Genomic DNA, 18,114 nt, shown 5'->3' with positions numbered 1-18,114 from the left:
ACTTCCAAGAGGAGGATGAAAAATGTGTGTTTGTGTGTGTGTATTTTCTTGCTGGCTACAGAAATTATTGTTGCCTGTCAAGCTCAACTGCAATTTGTAAACCCTCAATTAATACTATTCCCTGACGTAACCAGTTCAATCCAGTAAAGACTGATCTACAACTGGTGGAAATGGATTAGTCAGGCACCAATGTAAGAGGAGTCAAGCATGTGTCACACCACCATTTTCTATCTTTGTACCCACCCCCATCCACCCACTTTCTCTTAAGGAGCAAAGAAGGGAGGGGCAATGAGAACTGTGGAGTTTTTACGAAATTTCAGCTGTTGACACTTTGTGCATTCCTGCATGAAAAAGAGGCAAAATCTGCTCTTCTACACAGCGGTTAAAGGCAAAGGAATCTTGTCTTCTTTTGCACCTGGTTGCTCTAGAGAGAGCAGGTGAAAGACCATAGTACATAGTAAAAAAAAAAAAAATCAATATCAGTTGGGGTTAAGAAATAGATCCTGGGTCTGAAAAATTAACAAACTACTGCTGTAAAGGATGTTCACATGTGCTCGGGAGCCACAGTAATAATTACTGTCATGAATGGGACAGAGTTTCTGTGCCCAAAGGCAACTAAAGATGAGGCAATAAGAAGCTGCCAAACTTAGATATATGGTACATCTCATTTCCTCTTCGACCAATAGGTCATCTGGATATATCTCCAGTAGCCTCTTTTTCTTACCAAAAAGGAGTGGTTTCAAGCTGAGAGTTTTCATGACATGGATTTTGTTAGGAATCAGCTCCACCTTCTGTTTATGGCCCACCTTGAAAAGAAAGTAAAATAAATTAATTTTAACTGCTATACACCAAATATAGTTAGCTCCAGTATATGGTATCATTGGAGGCCTGTGGTCAGTATCTTTACATACACAATGGCCTGCTAAATCATGACATAGCAAATTCTGAAATACAAACCATCACAAAGCTCATCTACATGGTTCAAAACTATATGGCATCAGCTACTAGCAAATACAGGATACAGTTCTAGGCTCAGTGTGGAAGCAGCACTCCTCACAGAAGGTTTAGGGTTCTTCTGCATTATCACTTCTCTGCACAATAAATGCACAGTTTACTCATCCGCCGTCACAGTGTGTGCACGAGAGAATAACAATCTTGCTAGCACTCAAAATTCATTAACTGACACTCTGTTCCCTGGCATCTAACTGAAAATTCCACAAGGTGCTACAAGAGAATGGTTACTGCTGACCCACCAGCACAGTTTTGACTACGATTTTTAAAAGTATTTTTTTAAACTTTTACTTTTTAAATTACTGAAATTCTTTTGCTGTGCAAATTGAATATAGGAGCTTTATTTCTTTAAAGAATGGATATTGGCAGCAAAATTAACCTCCATTGCAACAGCATAGGGAACGTGTCCATCGATAAATTCTAGCTGTTGCTGCTGGTGGTGCTTTTTGTTTTAAAAGGCAGGCAATCCCAATCGGGACCAAGGAACAGACAAAGTTGCAGCCTAGTGAATTTACAATAAAGTCATATTGATGTTGCTCATATTAGATCCTACTATACCACTCTAGAATTTAGTATACTGCGCTAACTTTTATTAGGCCAACCCAACATCAATACAGACCACATCAGGCCAGTCTATAGTACATCACATTATGTACCAAGATGTACCAATGTAGATCAATCCTAGCCGTCACAAATAGACAAACTCAACCCACAGTTTAAGTACTTCTCTCAATAATGCACAACTGCTCAAATTATTTAAAGGCAAAGGCAAGAAAAAGTTTTAAAAAATAAAATAACTCCATTATAAAATAAAATACGGAGGGGGGCAACTGCCCCCCCTCGCTATGCCTATTATCCCTAAATGACTTGTGCAATGATGTCCCTTGAGACTGGAGGGGGGGGGTAAGTAACAGGAATGGGGCGGGGGACAGAGGCGAAAACTTTCCTTCCCCTGACACAGTTAAGAGCCGCATAAAAATCAGAAACTCAGCAAGTGCAAAAAGTTTTCATATCACTGCATCAGCGTGCTGGGGAAAGCATCACCATGGAGGGGCTAGACGGCACTTAGCCCATTATGCTTCTTTTAAAGATCCACGAGGGCTTGCCACTTATCAGAACTAGCAGCCTCCGAAGAAGGAGCCGGCCCCTGTCGGGGCTGCAGCAGCAGTGGACAGGGATATTATATAAAATAATGTATATTTCCAGACCCCCCCCCTTTGTAGGGTAACATTTTCTACAGGAACAGAGTTGACTTGACACCCCTCGGTCGATTTCCTGAAAAAACAACCCTGCAGCCCCATTACAAACAGAAACACAACAACAACACCCACAACACCCACAGGGGCAACTCTAGAAAAAAGCCAAGGAGGCAAAAAGATTGTAATAATCACCGTGAGACGAGGATGTTGCTGCACACCTCCAAATACGGATATATGGCAGCTGAAAGCTGGGAGGGCAAGAAATAATTTGGGGGTAATCGCCCCCGAAACTGCTCTTTTTTGCACAGAAGCCTTGGGAGGAGGGAAGTTTTTTTTCTTTCCTTTTGAAGGGTCGAGGAAAGGGGGAAACTCGCCCCGACCCTTGAAACTTTAAAAACAGCCGCCAAAGGGGGACCTGCCCTCTTGAATGACCCCCCGAGAACAGCAGCGCTTGTTTCCATCCTCGCGCAAAAAGGAGATTCCGGGACGCTACTTGCCTTGATGCCCTCGAGGCGAGGCAGGCTGTGAGGGCGGGAGCCTCCTCCCGGGGAGGAGAAGGGCGGCGCGGGCGGGTCCTGTGCGGGGCCCGGGGGTCCCTCCTTGCCGGGCTCCGTCTCCCCGTCGTCGGAGCTGATGTGCACGAAGAGCAGCAAGCCCAGCACGTTGAGCACGTAGAGGTGCGCGAACACCATCAGCACCACGAAGTAGGGTCGGGAGCACACGGCCCTCCGCCCGAAGGAAGGCCCCGGCAGCGGGCGGGAGTCTTCGTCCGGCGTCGCCGTCGCCGCCGCCACAGCTGCCCCCGCCGCAGCAGCCATGGCTAGGCCCGGCCCGCTCCGGCCTGGGAGCTGGGCACCGTTACCACGGCAACCACCCCGCGAACAGCTGAACGGCTTCTCCGGGCGGGCTCCCCTTACGTCATCACGCACGGCGAAAGAGCGCGCGGCCGGGCCCGTTAGTTTGGCCAGGAGGTGGTGGGGGGGGAGGAGAGCGGAGGGAAGGCGACCGGACGGCGCTGGCCAGGACGAAGTCCGAGAGGGTGCTGGCCTGCATAAGGGATTTTTTAAAAAGTGTTTTGGCTTCAGCAGCTCTGCTGGCCATTTTAGGTCCTGGCAACTTTGCCTCTCCTCCCCTAGCAGTGTGATGGGAAGCCATTTTGAGGAAGGGCACCGACTTCCCCCCCCCCCTTACGGATGAATATGAAACTGCAGCCATTTTTGATAAGGGCAGAACGTCCAGCGCTGTCCTGACGTAGTTTTTTTTGTTGACAGAGCTGTGGCTGGTTTGAAGGCTTATTTTAAGCGAAGTGAATTAGCTAGTTCTACTAATACTTTATTAAAAATCACACATGACATTTTAGCCTGAGCTTCCCCCCGCTTTTTTGGAACTCGAGTAAAGTGCTCCTAGACATGTACAGAGTGCCTTTTTCAGTCGTAATGAATCATCGTAGGTCTGGGGTGTTTTGCTAAAGAAGTTGGTAGGCTAAGGCCACCACCTGGTTCTTGAGACACATAAAAGGTTTTAAAAGCTGCTGCCTTTCAATTATATGTATAAAATAGAATATAGAACAGCTGCTCTCAATTTCAGTAATGAAAGGCAGTTGAACAGCATGTAAAGCCCGTGTTGAGTATGTAAAACCAACATTTGATATCATCCCCACACCTTATGCAACCAGTGTCTGGGAGCTACTGGGAGCTTTTGCATAATCCTCTACCTGTGAGATTTACTTCTTAATTTCAGGATTATGAAGTAGATTCAACAGTACACATTCAGGTTTTTTTTTAAAGAGGAAGGGCAACACTTTTGCCCAGATTATTTTTTTAAAAAAAAATTATTAAAGATTTTCTTGTTTTACAGAAGTGTAATGTCTCTCATATTTTTTCCATGTAGATTATTTCCTCAAAAACTTGTACATCTTGAAGGAGATCCAACTTCACAGGCTTTTTTTTTTTTTAATGAGAGAACATGGCAGCTGGTAAAGAACTTCCCTCTCCATTCCCTTTTCCTTTTGTACCAGTGTCTTTTTTACAGAGCACATTCCATGCCTTCAGGTTTGCTATTTTGACATGTAAGCCACTCTACGAACCTTTTTAAGTTAGTGAGCAGGCTATAAATGTTTTGAATAAATAAATGAGGAAGTTGAACACAAAACCATGTTTTGGAGAGAACAAAAAACTGGATTGAGGGACTGACTTGTTTGCATGTGAAAGGCTGAACCTATTTTAATAGGTTGCTGTTCAAGCAGCTCCCAGTTTATACTAAAACTCTAAACGTTTCTCTTCCTCTTTCCCCTTTCTCACTGTATAATGGGAAATCCTGCATCAGCAAGGGAGGGAGGGAAAAAAGACACTACGCACATTTAAAATTAGAAATTCACAATTTATTTCAAATAAACAATTTCAGGAGAGGGAAACTGCAAGGGCTCTTTCCTTTGCCCCTTCCCCTCCTAATGCCGGAAAAGTGTTGGCAGTTTCTTGAGGTTGCTTCCCCCCCACCCATACCTCAGTGAGGGACAGAGCAAAGGCAGCCATGATAATGTAGCACTCTGCATAATAATAAAAAGCTCCCATAGCAGAAGCTACTACCTGAAAACTTGGAACAGTCCAGACTTGAGTGAGCACACATAAGAACTTTCCTAGAAAAAGCTATTGAGAAATGAAATCTGGTTTTTGAAACAAAAACAAGTTTTGAATGAACTGAGACAGTGCAATAATAAGAGAACTCTCCAGTTCTTCCTGAAGAAGTCGCATGGCACACAGCTGGCATAAATTTAGGTTGTCAACAGAAAACTGGTCGCTGCTGCAGAGGAAGGAGTGCTATAGAGAGAGCAAGTATAAAACTTGATTAGAACAGGGATAGAGAACTTTTGGCCATCCAGAAGCTATTGGACTCCCAACTCCCATCAGTCTCAGCCAGCACAGCCAATGGTCAGGGATGGTGTGAGCAGCAACATCTGCAAGGCCAAATGTTTCTCATCTCCGGATTAGAGGATCTCTCTTCTACTAAACAGCCTCTTTTGGTGTATGTATGCAAGCTTTGGAATTACAGAGACTTCTGTTTGCCAGGAGATGTGGTGTAACTTGAGAGCTCGGTTTGTTCAGTATCAGAAGTTGTGCAAAGACAGTTTTGTATCTCTTTTATATAGAAAACTGTGGCAGGTAATACTAAATGTAAGCGAAAACCAAAACAAAGTCAGCACTGAAGGTGAATCAAGCCAAGTTTTAAAAAGTAAGAGTAATAGGATGACAACAGCTGCCAGGCTGGCTGAGAGTCAAGCCTTACAGAAAGAGACAAAGAGCTCCCAGTTTAGGCTGTTCGCCTGGTATGAGGGAAATGCACCTATACTCTGAGCTCAGATGCCGCTTATTCTTAATTGCTGTCTTGCTATTGCTACCAGCTTGTTGCAGAACGGTAAGGATTTTCTGAGGCAACAAACTGTGTTGAGTTCTGCTTTAGAACCATTAGCTTCTTTTTCCAGAGTGAAGAGGATACTTTCCTATAGCACAGCCTATTCTTATCAGTGGCAAAACCTCTCTGGCAAAGTCTGAACATGATGGAATTCTAATACAGGGAAGCCTGTATCGGGGGAAGAATAAAAATGCTGATCTGTCAACTGTCTGCGACTTAAAAGTGTTAGTTTATACATATATGAATGCTACCTGCTCTAAACTGGGAGGCAGCTATTAATATGTGATGCAATACTGGCTTAATATAGCACATCTAAAAGCACTGTACGGGGTTGGTGCCAGCCATGTGGAGGCTACAAGTTTAGAAAATATGACTTTTTAACATTGAAAGTTGTCAATGTGCTACCATCAAGTTGACCAGCTACAACTGGATGTCAGATGTAAGTGCAAACCACACATCACTTCCCTTTTGCACTGGACAGTTCTGAGCTACAGAAAACATGTGTGACTTAACTTCTCTGATTCAATGAGACCGACCAGCTCAGTCTGAATGCAAAGTTTAAAGATAAAAAGATCCTCGTGTCCTTCAAAGGCTGAACACTGTGTTAAGCTAGCAAGGAGATCAGGTCAGCATTTCACAGGAATAAGTCGTAAGCCATACCTTCCCCACAGCTCTTCTGGCCACAAGGCTTATCTTTATCCAACTGCAGCTGGGTTAATGAAATAATCCCGTGCTAGCACTTTACGCACCACACCTCATCAAAACAATAACAAAATGAAGGCTAACATACTGTGCAATTAAAATCACACACACGCTGAACTTCTTGCACTTTGCTAAAAGGTTTTCGTCTGTTTCTATATATCAAGGCCCAGATTGGACTTCATGCAGAGAAATGGAAAACATCTACAGCCAAGAGAACACAATCACATGATCTCCGCTTACAGCAGGTAAGACATGGGTTAAAAGGAGCAAGCCTGATGAAGTCATCGTGCCGCATCAGCTACAAGAGACCTATAAAATGGCCAATGGAAGAGAAAAGGTGAACAGAGCAGGAAATGGGGGGGGGGGGGGAGAGAGAGAAGAGTTTCTCTTCACGGTACTTTTTCTTAGCCTAGTACACCCCCCCAAGGTCCTGCTTGCGCAATCTGTGGTTAACTGGCAATGGGGTAGGAAGAGAGTAATATTAAAAAGGTCCTGGGTCGTTTACTAAGGAAGCAAGCAGGTAGTGGGTATAATCATTTTCCTTGGGAGTGCTTGAGGTAGTATTAGCAGCACGTGAAGGGCGAAAGGGTGGCATGGCTGATTGCCTCCCCAAGAGCTAGGTCAACATCCAGAAATGCTAATAAAATAGCTCCCGCTGAAAGGCCAGAAAGGTAGGTGCATGAAGCACAGAATAATGATCCTAGCTTGCCAGTCCTCCCTTGTCCAAACCAAAAAGATCATCAATGTACAAACAAAAGTTCAGTGCAACATTTTTTTTTTTTTTGTAAACAGGTAGCAAGGTGTTCTTATTTCAAATCGAATCAGAGTAACTTCAGGAGAGGGCCAGCTGTTCCGTCTTCTTTTCTAGGTGGATAATCAACTTAAGCAAGCATGTTGACCATGCACTGTACATACCCTACGCTGCAGTTTTTTTACTGTTTCGAAGCTGGCCTCCCACATAAATGGAGGGGGGGGGGAAATTGACCTTTTACACATTCAAGTGTTCAGAGTCCCCCTAATAATAAGAAGCCACCTGTGAACATAGGTTTGTATCTGACCAAGTTCTACTGAAATTAATGGGACTAAATCCGGCCCATCAATTTGAACGGTCAACTTCAAGCAGGACTAGGGGTGGATACAACTCCTTAATATTCATTAAGCTTCATTCTCACCCATTTTGCTGGCTGTTTTTCAGCTAGCTGTAGTTTCTAGGGCAGTGGCGTAAGTTTACCATTGGCACATGTTTCTCAGGACTTGTCTTAGGCTGCCAATGTATTTTTTTACCCCACCCCCCTCACCAAGCATCATGTTAAGTGCAACAGCTTTCCCTCGATACACAGTGAGGAAGTCTGGTCTTGTCAGGGCAAGACGGGGCCAGACTTGACGTATCACCTTACAGCCACGTCAGGGATCAGGTTGTGTATGACTGGACTGCAAAGATACGCAAGGCATGGGTGGAACGTGGCTTGTCCTGTTGCCTCCAAGCAAAGCCAGTGCCTGCTGCAATGCTATCGAGAGGCAAGGTTGTGTGTTCCCATAGCCCCGCAAATGATTTTAGTTTTGGCAGATGAGATCAGTCCAGAGAAACAAAGCGACTCATCCACGCAGGAGACAACCTAAAGCTGATGGGACAGCAGGACCACGACTGTTTCCCATGCTGGCCTGAACTTTGCCTGACTGCCCCTGCATAGCCAGGGAAGAATAGGAGAGCTACTCGACCGTACGCTGACCTCTGGCCACTGCTGTTGTCTCCTAGGCTAGCACAGTTCACCTCATGTAGTCACAGGGCAAGCAGCAGAGCACACATAAGAGGTGCCAAATAGACAGCTGGACTATTTCATAGCTTTCAGCGCAAAAGAGGATTTGGAGGGAAAAGAAGAAAAGCAGCCATTTAGTTTACAAGCAGCTTATTAAAAAGGAAACACTCCAATTCCAATTTATTTTTTAAAAAGGGTTGTGTGTTATTCTAGGGTTTGTTTTGTATAATTGTACAACCGTTTGAAAATTACATATGCTTGTAATGATCTAACACTATTAACAGCCATTCGGGGGGAGGAGGAGGAAGAAGAAGAAGAAGAACAAGAAAAAGAAAAAGAAAATAAAAGAATTCCTTCCCAGAATAATCCAAGAGACGGGGAGGAAAACGTCCCAGAAAAAAAGGTGCCAAATCTGAACTCCAGCCTCTAGCCTGGCAAAAACGAAAAGCAGAAAGAGAAGAGAAAACAGAAGACTAAGCTGTGGTGCTAGCTCGTGTCTGGCTTGCAAGGGGAGGCAGCAGTGTTGTCCTCAGCCCTTCTCTGTGGTGGGGGCGGGGGCCAGCTTCTCGTGTTGCTTCTGCTGCTGCTCTCACCGCCACCTCGCTCTTTGCGCTCACCCCTGCGCCCTGACATCTCCTGCTACTTTATGTGTCGTGGAAGTCTTTCAGCAGGGTCCTTCTCCTCTGCTCGGCTATGTGCATCTGATTTTCCAAGTCCTGGGTGGGGAGAGAAAGAGGGTGTTTCTAGTTTGTGGTGGCAGGGAAACGGACCCACAGACTTGAATGATCAGCAGAAAGGAGGCAAGGAACACCAGCCATCCCTTTTGGTCCCAGTCTCCTCACAGAAACGAGCCCTCTTCAGGTATTCAAGTCTAGATCAGGAATAGTGTGGTAGTTTAATAAGCAAAAGTCAGGAGTCAGGGGGCATATCCAGGATGAACACCTGAATAGGGCTAAGGTTGTGAGAAAAATGTGTGTGGTTTAGAATAGGAACTCAAAACTTCCTGGTCCCAGTGCCTCGCTCCATTAATTACATCAAGTAGTTAAGAAAATAACACCTAACTGGTGGTCCTTATAGAAGCCAAAAATTAATATCCATTAAAAAATTCACATGCGCCAGCTTGGATCTAGAATTCCAACAACTGGAACTCCGCCAAGAATATACAGAAGGAGTCTGCCTACTGAAAAGCTGGTCTAGATAGTTGGGGGAGCCCCTCAGTGCACCTGGGAAGGTTGTGGGGGGGACGACTGGTGAAATCTGTCTCCCCTCTTTTTCCTCAGAACGGAAGTTGCACTGGATCTCAGTCTCTAAACAGAAAGTGGCCTCCCATTCATGGAAGGAGCACTCTAGGTCATGGGTAGGCAAACTAAGGCCTGGGGGCCGGATCTGGCCCAATCGCCTTCTCAATCCGGCCCGCGGACAGTCCGGGAATCAGTGTGTTTTTACATGAGTAGAATGTGTCCTTTTATTTAAAATGCATCTCTGGCTTATTTGTGGGGCATAGGAATTTGTTCATCCCCCCCCCCAAAAAAAATATAGTCCGGCCCCCCACAAGGTCTGAGGGACAGTGCACTGGCCCCCTGCTGAAAAAGTTTGCTGACCCCTGCTCTAGGTTGTGCCTATCTCAGTTGCCGAGATCGATCCAAAAATATGTGGGCATTTTCCACTAACTGTACAGAACCTCCAGGTGGCAAGAAAAATGACGTCAAGGGATCTGGAGTGCCATCTCCTTCAGTCCAATGCCAATTCCTCTGCTTCCTTATAGGATTTCTTTAAGCCCTTCTGTGCACGTAATGAGCTCCTGGGATGAGAAGATGAGGTGGCAGGCGGTTGAACAAGGCTTGTTTACTCACCCCTCTGTCATAACTATCTGCTCTCTCCACCTTCCATGAGAGGTTTTCTATTTCCGCTTCCAGCTGAGCCTGTTGGTATTCAAACTGAAAACATGAAACAGATTGTTGAGGAAAAGAGATACAGGAACAGCATCTTCTCGTCATCCTCATTCTACCCTACATCTGCTGTTACCATTCACGCCAGAAGGCGCTTCTGAAAAGCATGAAATGCAACAAGCAAAAACCGAAGCACGTTCAATAGATGCAAAGTCACAACAACACAGTATTTCACACTTTCTGATGTGCAACAGTACAAGAGCACCAGAAAGCTTATGGATTCAAAGCTGGGCAAGTTTCCAGTTCAGAGCTTCCTATGTATAATCTGAGGGATATTAATCAATGGTTACATAGATGACAGAATCCAGGAACAACAACAACAACAATTTATTTATGCCCCGCCCATTTGGCTGGGTTTCCCCAGCCACTCTGTGCGGCTTCCAACAAAAGATTAAAAATACATTAAAATATCAGTCATTAAAAACTTCCCTAAACAGGGCTGCCTTCACATGTCTTCTAAACATCAGATAGTTGTTTATTTCTTTGACACCTGATGGGAAGGCATTCCACAGGGTGGCTGCCACTACTGAGAAGGCCCTCTGCCTGGTTCCCTGCAACCTCACATCTCGCAGTGAGTGAACTGTCAAAAGGCCCTCAGAGCTGGACCTCAGTGTCCGGGCAGAACACTCCTTCAGGTATACTGGGCCGAGGCCATTTAGGGCTTTAAAGGTCAGCACCAACACTTTGAACTGTGCTCGGAAACGCACTGGGAGCCAGTGTAGGTCTTTCAAGACCGGTGTTATATGGCCTTGGCGGCCACTCCCATTCACCAGTCTAGCTGCCGCATTCTGGATTAGTTGTAGTTTCCGGGTCACCTTCAAAGGTAGCCCCACACAGAGGGTGTAAGACTTTTGTAAGTTAAGACTGCAATGATGTAAGAACCAATCAAGCGCTGAAGGCTGTTCAAAATGAGGACGGCTCTTATTCGACAGCTACATAAGATGTGCTAGTAATTTAAGGTTTCCTATAGGGCTGTGGCAGCGGTGCTTTGATGGAGCTGCAGAGTGGCAGCTACTGGGGCTGCCACTGCCACCAACCTGGAGCTTCCCTTACCTTGCTGCCACCTTTCCCCATCCCCATTCTGAAGTGGCACAGCATCTCCACCAGCACAGAACACCCTGCCCCCATTAGAAGTCTCCGTTGCTTTTCCAAATTGGTAAAATTGGGAAGATTAACAAACAAAGCTTAAATAGCACATTGACTCATCTTTTACTTGCCGAATGCGGTTTGTTTTGCATCCCCCTCCTTACAAAACAAAAGCAAAGCAGCTGACAGAAGCAGCTATGCAACTCTGAAGAAGAGGAGAATACAAAACTAGGAAGCTTAAACAGTGACTAGGAAGAATATGAATTAGCGAGTCATCTCCCTGTAAATAAAAATAACTATGGAAAGCGGGTTTGATCTATATAGTTTTAAAACTGTATATCCCACCACTGCTGTCAAAAGCATACGGTAGCTAACAACTCACTAAGTAATTAAGCATACACTACTTAATCTATTACATTCTGTACTGTTCTTCCTCTGTAGAACTCAACAGTGGTTTACATGTGGTACCCAGGTGGTCTTCCATGCCAGCCCTGAAGTCAGAACCCGCTGAGCTACTGCAGTTGCAGTTCCCATAACGTGACTCTGGACTGTTTCCAGCTATTGGCAGGAGGCCTGACATTTCCCAGCTCAGTCCTGCAAGAAATTTAGGTGACCATTAAACACAGAGCCACAGGTCTTACCAGTTTCTTTCTGGGGCCAGACTCCATGTAGTAGGCATATGGATATGTGTACTGCAGCGTGTAACGACACTACAATGAAAAGAGAATGAAAGGAAGGCAGATTTTTTTTTAATGTCGTGTGCCTGCACAAAAGTTGTCCGTGTGTCTTCCAAATGTCGGAGACGCCCGTTTGTCAGTTCTGTGGAGACTGTGCCCACCTTCAGCAGCTAAACCCGTCCAATGTGCGATATACAGTGCCATCATACAACACGGCGAGCAGACAGTAGTAATAGTAGTAGTAGTAATAATAATAATAATAATAATAATAATTTATTTATACCCCGCCCTTCTGGCTGGGTTTCCCCAGTCACTCTGGGCGGTTTCCAACAGAATATTAAAATACAGCAGCTTGCAGTTGATGCCAGGCACCTGATTACTATTTAAGCCCTCACAATCAACACAGTTTAAGGCCGGCAGGTTCCATTGCCCACCCTCCCCACCCCAAATCTCACCCCATCGTCTTTCTGCACACAGTAGAAAGCATCTTACAATTAACAGCTAGGCACACCCACCTTAGCTAGCAGCTTTGCTGCATTCTGTAGATACTGCCAGTCTATCCACGTTCCCAAGTTGTTCATCACCCTTTCTTGTATCTTCTCTTGAATTCGCTGGTATGTCTGTGCCTCCAGCTGTAAGCTCTTGTTGTGGTTTTCCCACTGTGAAAATGGTGTAAGGTGTAAGACGACGAAGGAGAAGAAAGGGGAGGAAAAGACAGGCTGTGAAACAGCAGGCCACAGCAACGCATTGGAAAAGACTGCACAGAAGCACCTTAGAATGCAAAGCCCCTCCTTCGGAAAAGGCAAGATGTACCAGAAAGCAAACATATCCTTGCTGCTTTCTAAAAAAATATTACCACATTATCTTTCGGTAAGTGACTCCAGAAGAGCTAAGACAATTCCATTCACATTAGCATTCCCAGCAATATCAAACTGGAGCAAGGTTTTGCCATGTTTTAAATAGGAAAGCTTCCTGAAGCATTGTCTGAAGAAAGCAAGGTTTTTCATATATGCTCTTTTTTAAATATGTTATGTGGAACACACACATATATGCAAAAATCTTATTTCCATAATGTATTTTGGAGGGGACAATCTAGGTGTTTACACAATGCAGATAGTTTATTATATAGGGATTAAGAATTACAAGCCAAGAAGCAGCTTTAAGCAGTTTTGGTGCAGAGTTACGCAGATTTACAGAAGGCAAACTGTACACTCGTAGGAAGATTCGACTGCAGAGCACAGTTCAGCACCAGAAAATTTAAAGCAGCCTATTGCTCTTGGCTTCAAGGAAAGAGCACTCTCATTACAGGACTGGCAGAGATTATCACTGAAAAGGAGCTTGCTTCTGGAAGAATAACCGTGAGGAATGATCTTGATCTGTGGCTACAGAATGTTTTGTTCAACGAGGGCTTTCTCACAATCATCATCAGCATTGCCCTTTGCAGAAGGTGGGGCTCATGAAAAAGGCTACGGTTAGCTCCAGCCAAGGAGATGTCTCCTACCCTTTCAAAATAGAACAAGTACTTCTTAAGGGCCTCCCTGGCCTGTGCTTGCTGACTCTGGTTTACAATATCAGGATTCTCTTTGTACCGACTGCATTCGTAGTACTCGCTGCCGTGAGTCTTCCAATCCCCTAGACACATCCAACAGAAGTCTGCAGAGGACAGGAGAGGAAACGTTATTGCCCAAGGCAATAGATAAAGCAATACTTCTTTGAGGAACAAGATCGACACCTCTCCCTCTAAGGGGCAAAGATGCTACCAAAGAGCTTGCACATTAACTAGAAGAGCTAGTGTGGGATAGTATCCAAATCAGAAGGATACACATTTCCCCCGACTTTAACACAAAATACCTGGTGCTGTCTACTTACCATGTTTGCATTTGGAGCATTGCTGGAGGAGAGAGAGAGGTGGGGGGGGGAGAGAGAAGGCATTAATAAGAAGCAGGCAAAGATTTCGCCTAAAATTAAGCAGTATAGGATTTCTGATCTTGTCCACAATCTACTCACCATGTGATTGCAGCCTCCATTCTTTTCAATACAGATATTGCACTTGGGACACTGGAGGGAGAGAGGAAAAGAGAGAACACACCTTAGATTGTCCCATGTGTTTCAACAATCAGGAGTTTGGTCTTTGACAACTCTTCATATTCCTCTCTCGCGCAAGAATTCTTAGGCCTGCCTATGTCATCAATCCCTTTCCCCTCTCTTTGCTTGGACGCTATTATATTTCAGTCTTGTTCTTCTTGGGAACATAGGAAGCTGCCTTACACCAAGCTTTGAATGTAGGTATTAGGGTTTGAGGGACGCGGGTGGCGCTGTGGGTTAAACCACAGAGCCTAGGAATTGCCGATCAGAAAGTCGGTGGTTCGAATCCCCGCGACGGGGTGAGCTCCCGTTGCTTGGTCCCTGCTCCTGCCAACCTAGCAGTTCAAAAGCATGTCCAAGTGCAAGTTGATAAATAGGTACCGCTCCGGCGGGAAGGTAAATGGCGTTTCCGTGCGCTGCTCTGGTTCGCCAGAAGCGGCTTAGTCATGCTGGCCACATGACCCGGAAGCTATACGCTAGCTCCCTCGGCCAATAAAGCGAGATGAGCGCCGCAACCCCAGAGTCAGCCACGACTGGACCTAATGATCAGGGGTCCCTTTATCTTTACTAGGGTTTGAGCCTTGGAATCTCCAGTTAAAGAAGCCACAGATCCATGCTAGGGAAAACTTCCGCCTGAGACTTTGGAGACCTACTGACAGTTATGTTATATGCTACATGGCTAGATGGAGCAATGGATAGACTATAAAACATCTCTTTACTTTGCAGCTCTTCACTGCTATCCCATGCTGCCCAATATTTCTTCATTAGTTTCTCCTTACATTCGATTCACTTTGCACATTCTTCACCAACACTAAAATTAAAATGTCTTCAGATTACTTTTACCTTCTGCTCACACTTCCTTTCTTCTAGGGTTCAGGGTTTCTCAAACCTGGGTCTCCAGCTGTTGTTGGACTACAACTCCCATCATCCCTAGCTAGCAGGACCAGTGATCTGGGATGGTGGGAACTGTAGTCCAAAAATAGGTGGCGACCCAAGTTTGGAAAACCCTGTTCTAACTTGTCTAACTCCTCTCTGGTGTGATCTGAAAAACATAAATAAGATCTGGTTCTCCTTTCTGGGAGATCGAAGTGATAGGCATCAGGTAGGCCAAGAGGAAGCTTAGACCAATACTTCCCACCCACCCCTTTCACCTTCTTTCCATTTTGTGTAACTGTGCCTTTAGTCTGCTTGGTGGGCACTGGTGAGTCATGTATTAGGAGGAGATGGAGATGAGAATGAAAGAAGGGACTAGATACGGGGCAAAATGTTCTATACTCAACATTCTCTGTTTAGAACACAGTGAACATTAGCTATAGAAACTGGTTTGAAAACAGAGAAAACTATAAACAAACATCTGGCATGTAAGAGCAGCTTGCTGCAACCCCCCACCGAAAAAACCTCAAAAGGAGCAAAGTTATAAACGGAAAGGTCACACTCCCCCCCCCTCACTTACATCTTTAGTGTGAGCACTGATATAGTTGGCTGTTTCAGAGTCATCTGCACACTTGGTGAGCCATTTTCGAATGGTGGCACAATCTGTGGGAGCATGGTACATCTGCCGACACTTGAAACTTAAAACAAAGAGAAAGGCATGTCCACTTTCCAGAAATCATATTGCATGCAACCAAAAAAAAAAAAAAAAAAGGAGCAGAGAAGGGACTCGTACACAGTGTTATGTTTTCTCTGTAATGCTGCATAAGCACTGTTCAGACTCCTGGTGGGGTGCATGCAAACACATCCCATGAAAGACCTGTATTTGGTACTGCAACAAAACTTAGCATCTTGCAAATCTCTGTTTTAAAAAATGAAGCAATCAAAACTCAAAATACATTTTTAGCTCTTGTTTATGCCAAGGTAAGCTTGGGGCAGGTTATGTGAGCAGTATCATGTATCATGTAAGATCTGGGGAAGGGCTGAGTGAAATTTCCAAGAGCCAGACAACAGGGTACAATGACCCTCCTCACTCCATGCACACACTCCACCCTGACCAATTAGAAAAAAACCATGGGAGGAATTCATTGCAGAGCTATGGCAATCATATAGTCTGTGCAAGCGTTTCAGCTTGCCAGATGGAACAATTCCACCTCGCTTCACTCTGTGCATTGTTCAAGGGGTTCACCTGCAGCCCCCATCAAGGAATTTATTTGGGGGGGGAGGGAAGCCCTATCGCACTAGCAGAAGTCCTTTCACCCCTACTCCATCCTCTGACGGCAGTGTTCTGTTTTTTTCTGCAGTGTATTCACAGCCTTACCTATTTGTCACTACGTACAGTCGTAACTTGGAAGTCAAACGGAATACGTTCTGGAAGTCTGTTCGACTTCCAAAACGTTCGGAAACCAAAGCGCTGCTTCTGATTGGCTGCAGGAAGCTTCTGCAACCAATCAGAAGCCACAGAAGCCCCGTCGGACATTTGGGTTCCAAAGAACGTTCTCAAACCGGAACACTCACTTCCAGGTTTGCGGCGCTCGGGAGCCAAAACGTCCAAGAAACAAGGCATTTGGGATCCAAGGTACGACTGTATTGTAGTAAAGTACTGCTGTCTTCCTCAAAGTCCTTATAAGCACTTCTTCTCCCTACTCTTCTTCCATCCCTCTGGGGACAGTTCACTCAGGATAGGTTATTTGAAGACTGTGCCATCCAATCAGGGAGGCTTGATTGTGAATAGCCAATAGGCACTCCTGGCAAATTATTTCTACTGCAGCAGAGGGGTGGGGAACCTCAGACCTGGAGAACCAAACACAGCCCTGCCTGGTCCTCAAGACTCTCCCAGGTTACACCCCTCAGCAGCCCTGCTCCATGGCTTCTCTGAGTGCTTTTGCCTGCGTACAGTGTGTTACTGAGCTGCCATAATGCCTTCCGCTTGTCTGGATGGAGGCTGACACGAGGTGTGGACTTTTAGGGGCTGGAACGTAGTCAATGTGGTACAAAAGACGGGAGACACACCCACTTTTGCTCTGGCCCTGCCCAAGAGGTTTACCATGAGGGAATGTGGCCCTCGAGCTGAGAAAAGGTCCATACACCTGTTGTAGCATCTCCTTTGGATGTTCATTCGACATTCACAACTTTAAGGGGGATTGTCTGTAGCTCAGAGGCAGAGCACGTACTTGGCATGAAAAAGGATCCAGGTTCGATCCACGGATCTCCAGGGAGGGCTGAGGAGGACTCCATTCTGGAGAGCCGCTGCCAGTCAGTGTCAACAATAACAAGAGTTAGAAGGACGACTGGTCCAACTTGGTGTAAGGCAGTTTCCCGTATCCCTAATACATCAATCTGGCCAGCCATTGAGAATTCTGCCTTAGAGGTAGCTGTGTATAGCTGTGTTTGCAAGCTTCTTCAGCCACGAGGGACACTTCCAAAGCTCGACTGGAGAAGCAATTTGGCATGGGTAATTTGATCTCACCAAGTTTTATTTTCATATACTTTGCATTGGATGGCCTAAGCAGCTTTTTTCAGGTCTCCCTCTCTGGACTATTCCGGTCCCTTGACTAAGGAAAACTCATGCCTTGCTGTCCTCTGCTCACAACTCAAGTTTAATTTTCTTACCAGAAAACTTCATTGCATCGATTGCACTGCACTCTGCGAGCTTTGGGCTCCTGTACCTGTATGACCATAGGGCAGTCTGCGCCGGGACAGAGCTGCAGCTGGAAATGGCTCTGCAAAGAAACCAACCACAGTCATGTATTAGAAACTAGCCCAGCTGAGAGGGAAAGAACCATTACTTCTGATTTATCATGTGTAAAAAGGTCAATCATATCATATTGGAAATCTAACCTATGGAAGACCCAATGTAGGTCCTTGTTATCCTTGTGGGAAAAAAGGATGGAAAATTTTCCTGCAGACTTCCAAGAAAGATAAAAAGCTTTTTAATGTGCCCTGGCAGCCAGTCTGATCCATACATTGTATTTACACTGTTTTCTTCTAACTGCTTTATGAAACTGATATTATGCCCATATTTCTTGCTACAGTTGTTTATATAGCATCCCTTCAGGTCAACTGTAAATTCATTCAAGAAATTAAACTGATTTAAACAACTGCAATTCTTCTCTTTATCAAGTGGAAGAAATAATCAAGAAATAGTATTTAAATCTCTTGTAGGGGTATAGATCCACTGTATTTGCTTTTTTCATGTACATCAGTGGCTTGGGTTTTTTAAAAGAAAAAAAACAAGGAATTTTTTAAAAATATAAGGAAGCCTTGATAAAATAAAGAGATTGGATAACTTTATATTTTATAGTGATTG

At 45.0% G+C, this 18,114-nt stretch overlaps 2 protein-coding genes across 3 annotated transcripts in view; both read right to left on the bottom strand.

Annotated features, from left to right (window-relative positions):
- P4HTM (prolyl 4-hydroxylase, transmembrane) overlaps positions 1-3,458 on the bottom strand; it is a 29,058-nt gene extending 25,600 nt beyond the window's left edge. The window contains exons 1-2 of the mRNA XM_082210187.1: positions 2,708-3,458; positions 725-806 (exon numbers count right to left, since the gene is read on the bottom strand). Coding sequence (XP_082066313.1) covers positions 725-806; positions 2,708-3,028 — 403 coding nt within the window. The 5' untranslated portion in view covers positions 3,029-3,458. The remainder of the gene's footprint in view (positions 1-724; positions 807-2,707) is intronic.
- Positions 3,459-4,568: 1,110 nt separating this feature from the next.
- ARIH2 (ariadne RBR E3 ubiquitin protein ligase 2) overlaps positions 4,569-18,114 on the bottom strand; it is a 36,854-nt gene continuing 23,308 nt past the window's right edge. For both annotated transcript variants that reach the window (XM_082210183.1, XM_082210184.1), the window contains exons 7-15: positions 17,418-17,527; positions 15,328-15,445; positions 13,797-13,847; positions 13,659-13,680; positions 13,291-13,442; positions 12,305-12,448; positions 11,754-11,822; positions 9,931-10,014; positions 4,569-8,793 (exon numbers count right to left, since the gene is read on the bottom strand). In XM_082210183.1, coding sequence (XP_082066309.1) covers positions 8,722-8,793; positions 9,931-10,014; positions 11,754-11,822; positions 12,305-12,448; positions 13,291-13,442; positions 13,659-13,680; positions 13,797-13,847; positions 15,328-15,445; positions 17,418-17,527 — 822 coding nt within the window. In that variant the 3' untranslated portion in view covers positions 4,569-8,721. The remainder of the gene's footprint in view (positions 8,794-9,930; positions 10,015-11,753; positions 11,823-12,304; positions 12,449-13,290; positions 13,443-13,658; positions 13,681-13,796; positions 13,848-15,327; positions 15,446-17,417; positions 17,528-18,114) is intronic.

The sequence above is a fragment of the Podarcis vaucheri genome (genome assembly GCF_965113315.1).
Source record: "Podarcis vaucheri genome assembly, chromosome: 2".
Taxonomy (NCBI): domain Eukaryota; kingdom Metazoa; phylum Chordata; class Lepidosauria; order Squamata; family Lacertidae; genus Podarcis; species Podarcis vaucheri.
The sequence above is the reverse complement of the archived record's forward strand: the minus strand, read 5'-3'. Positions and strand labels throughout refer to the sequence as shown.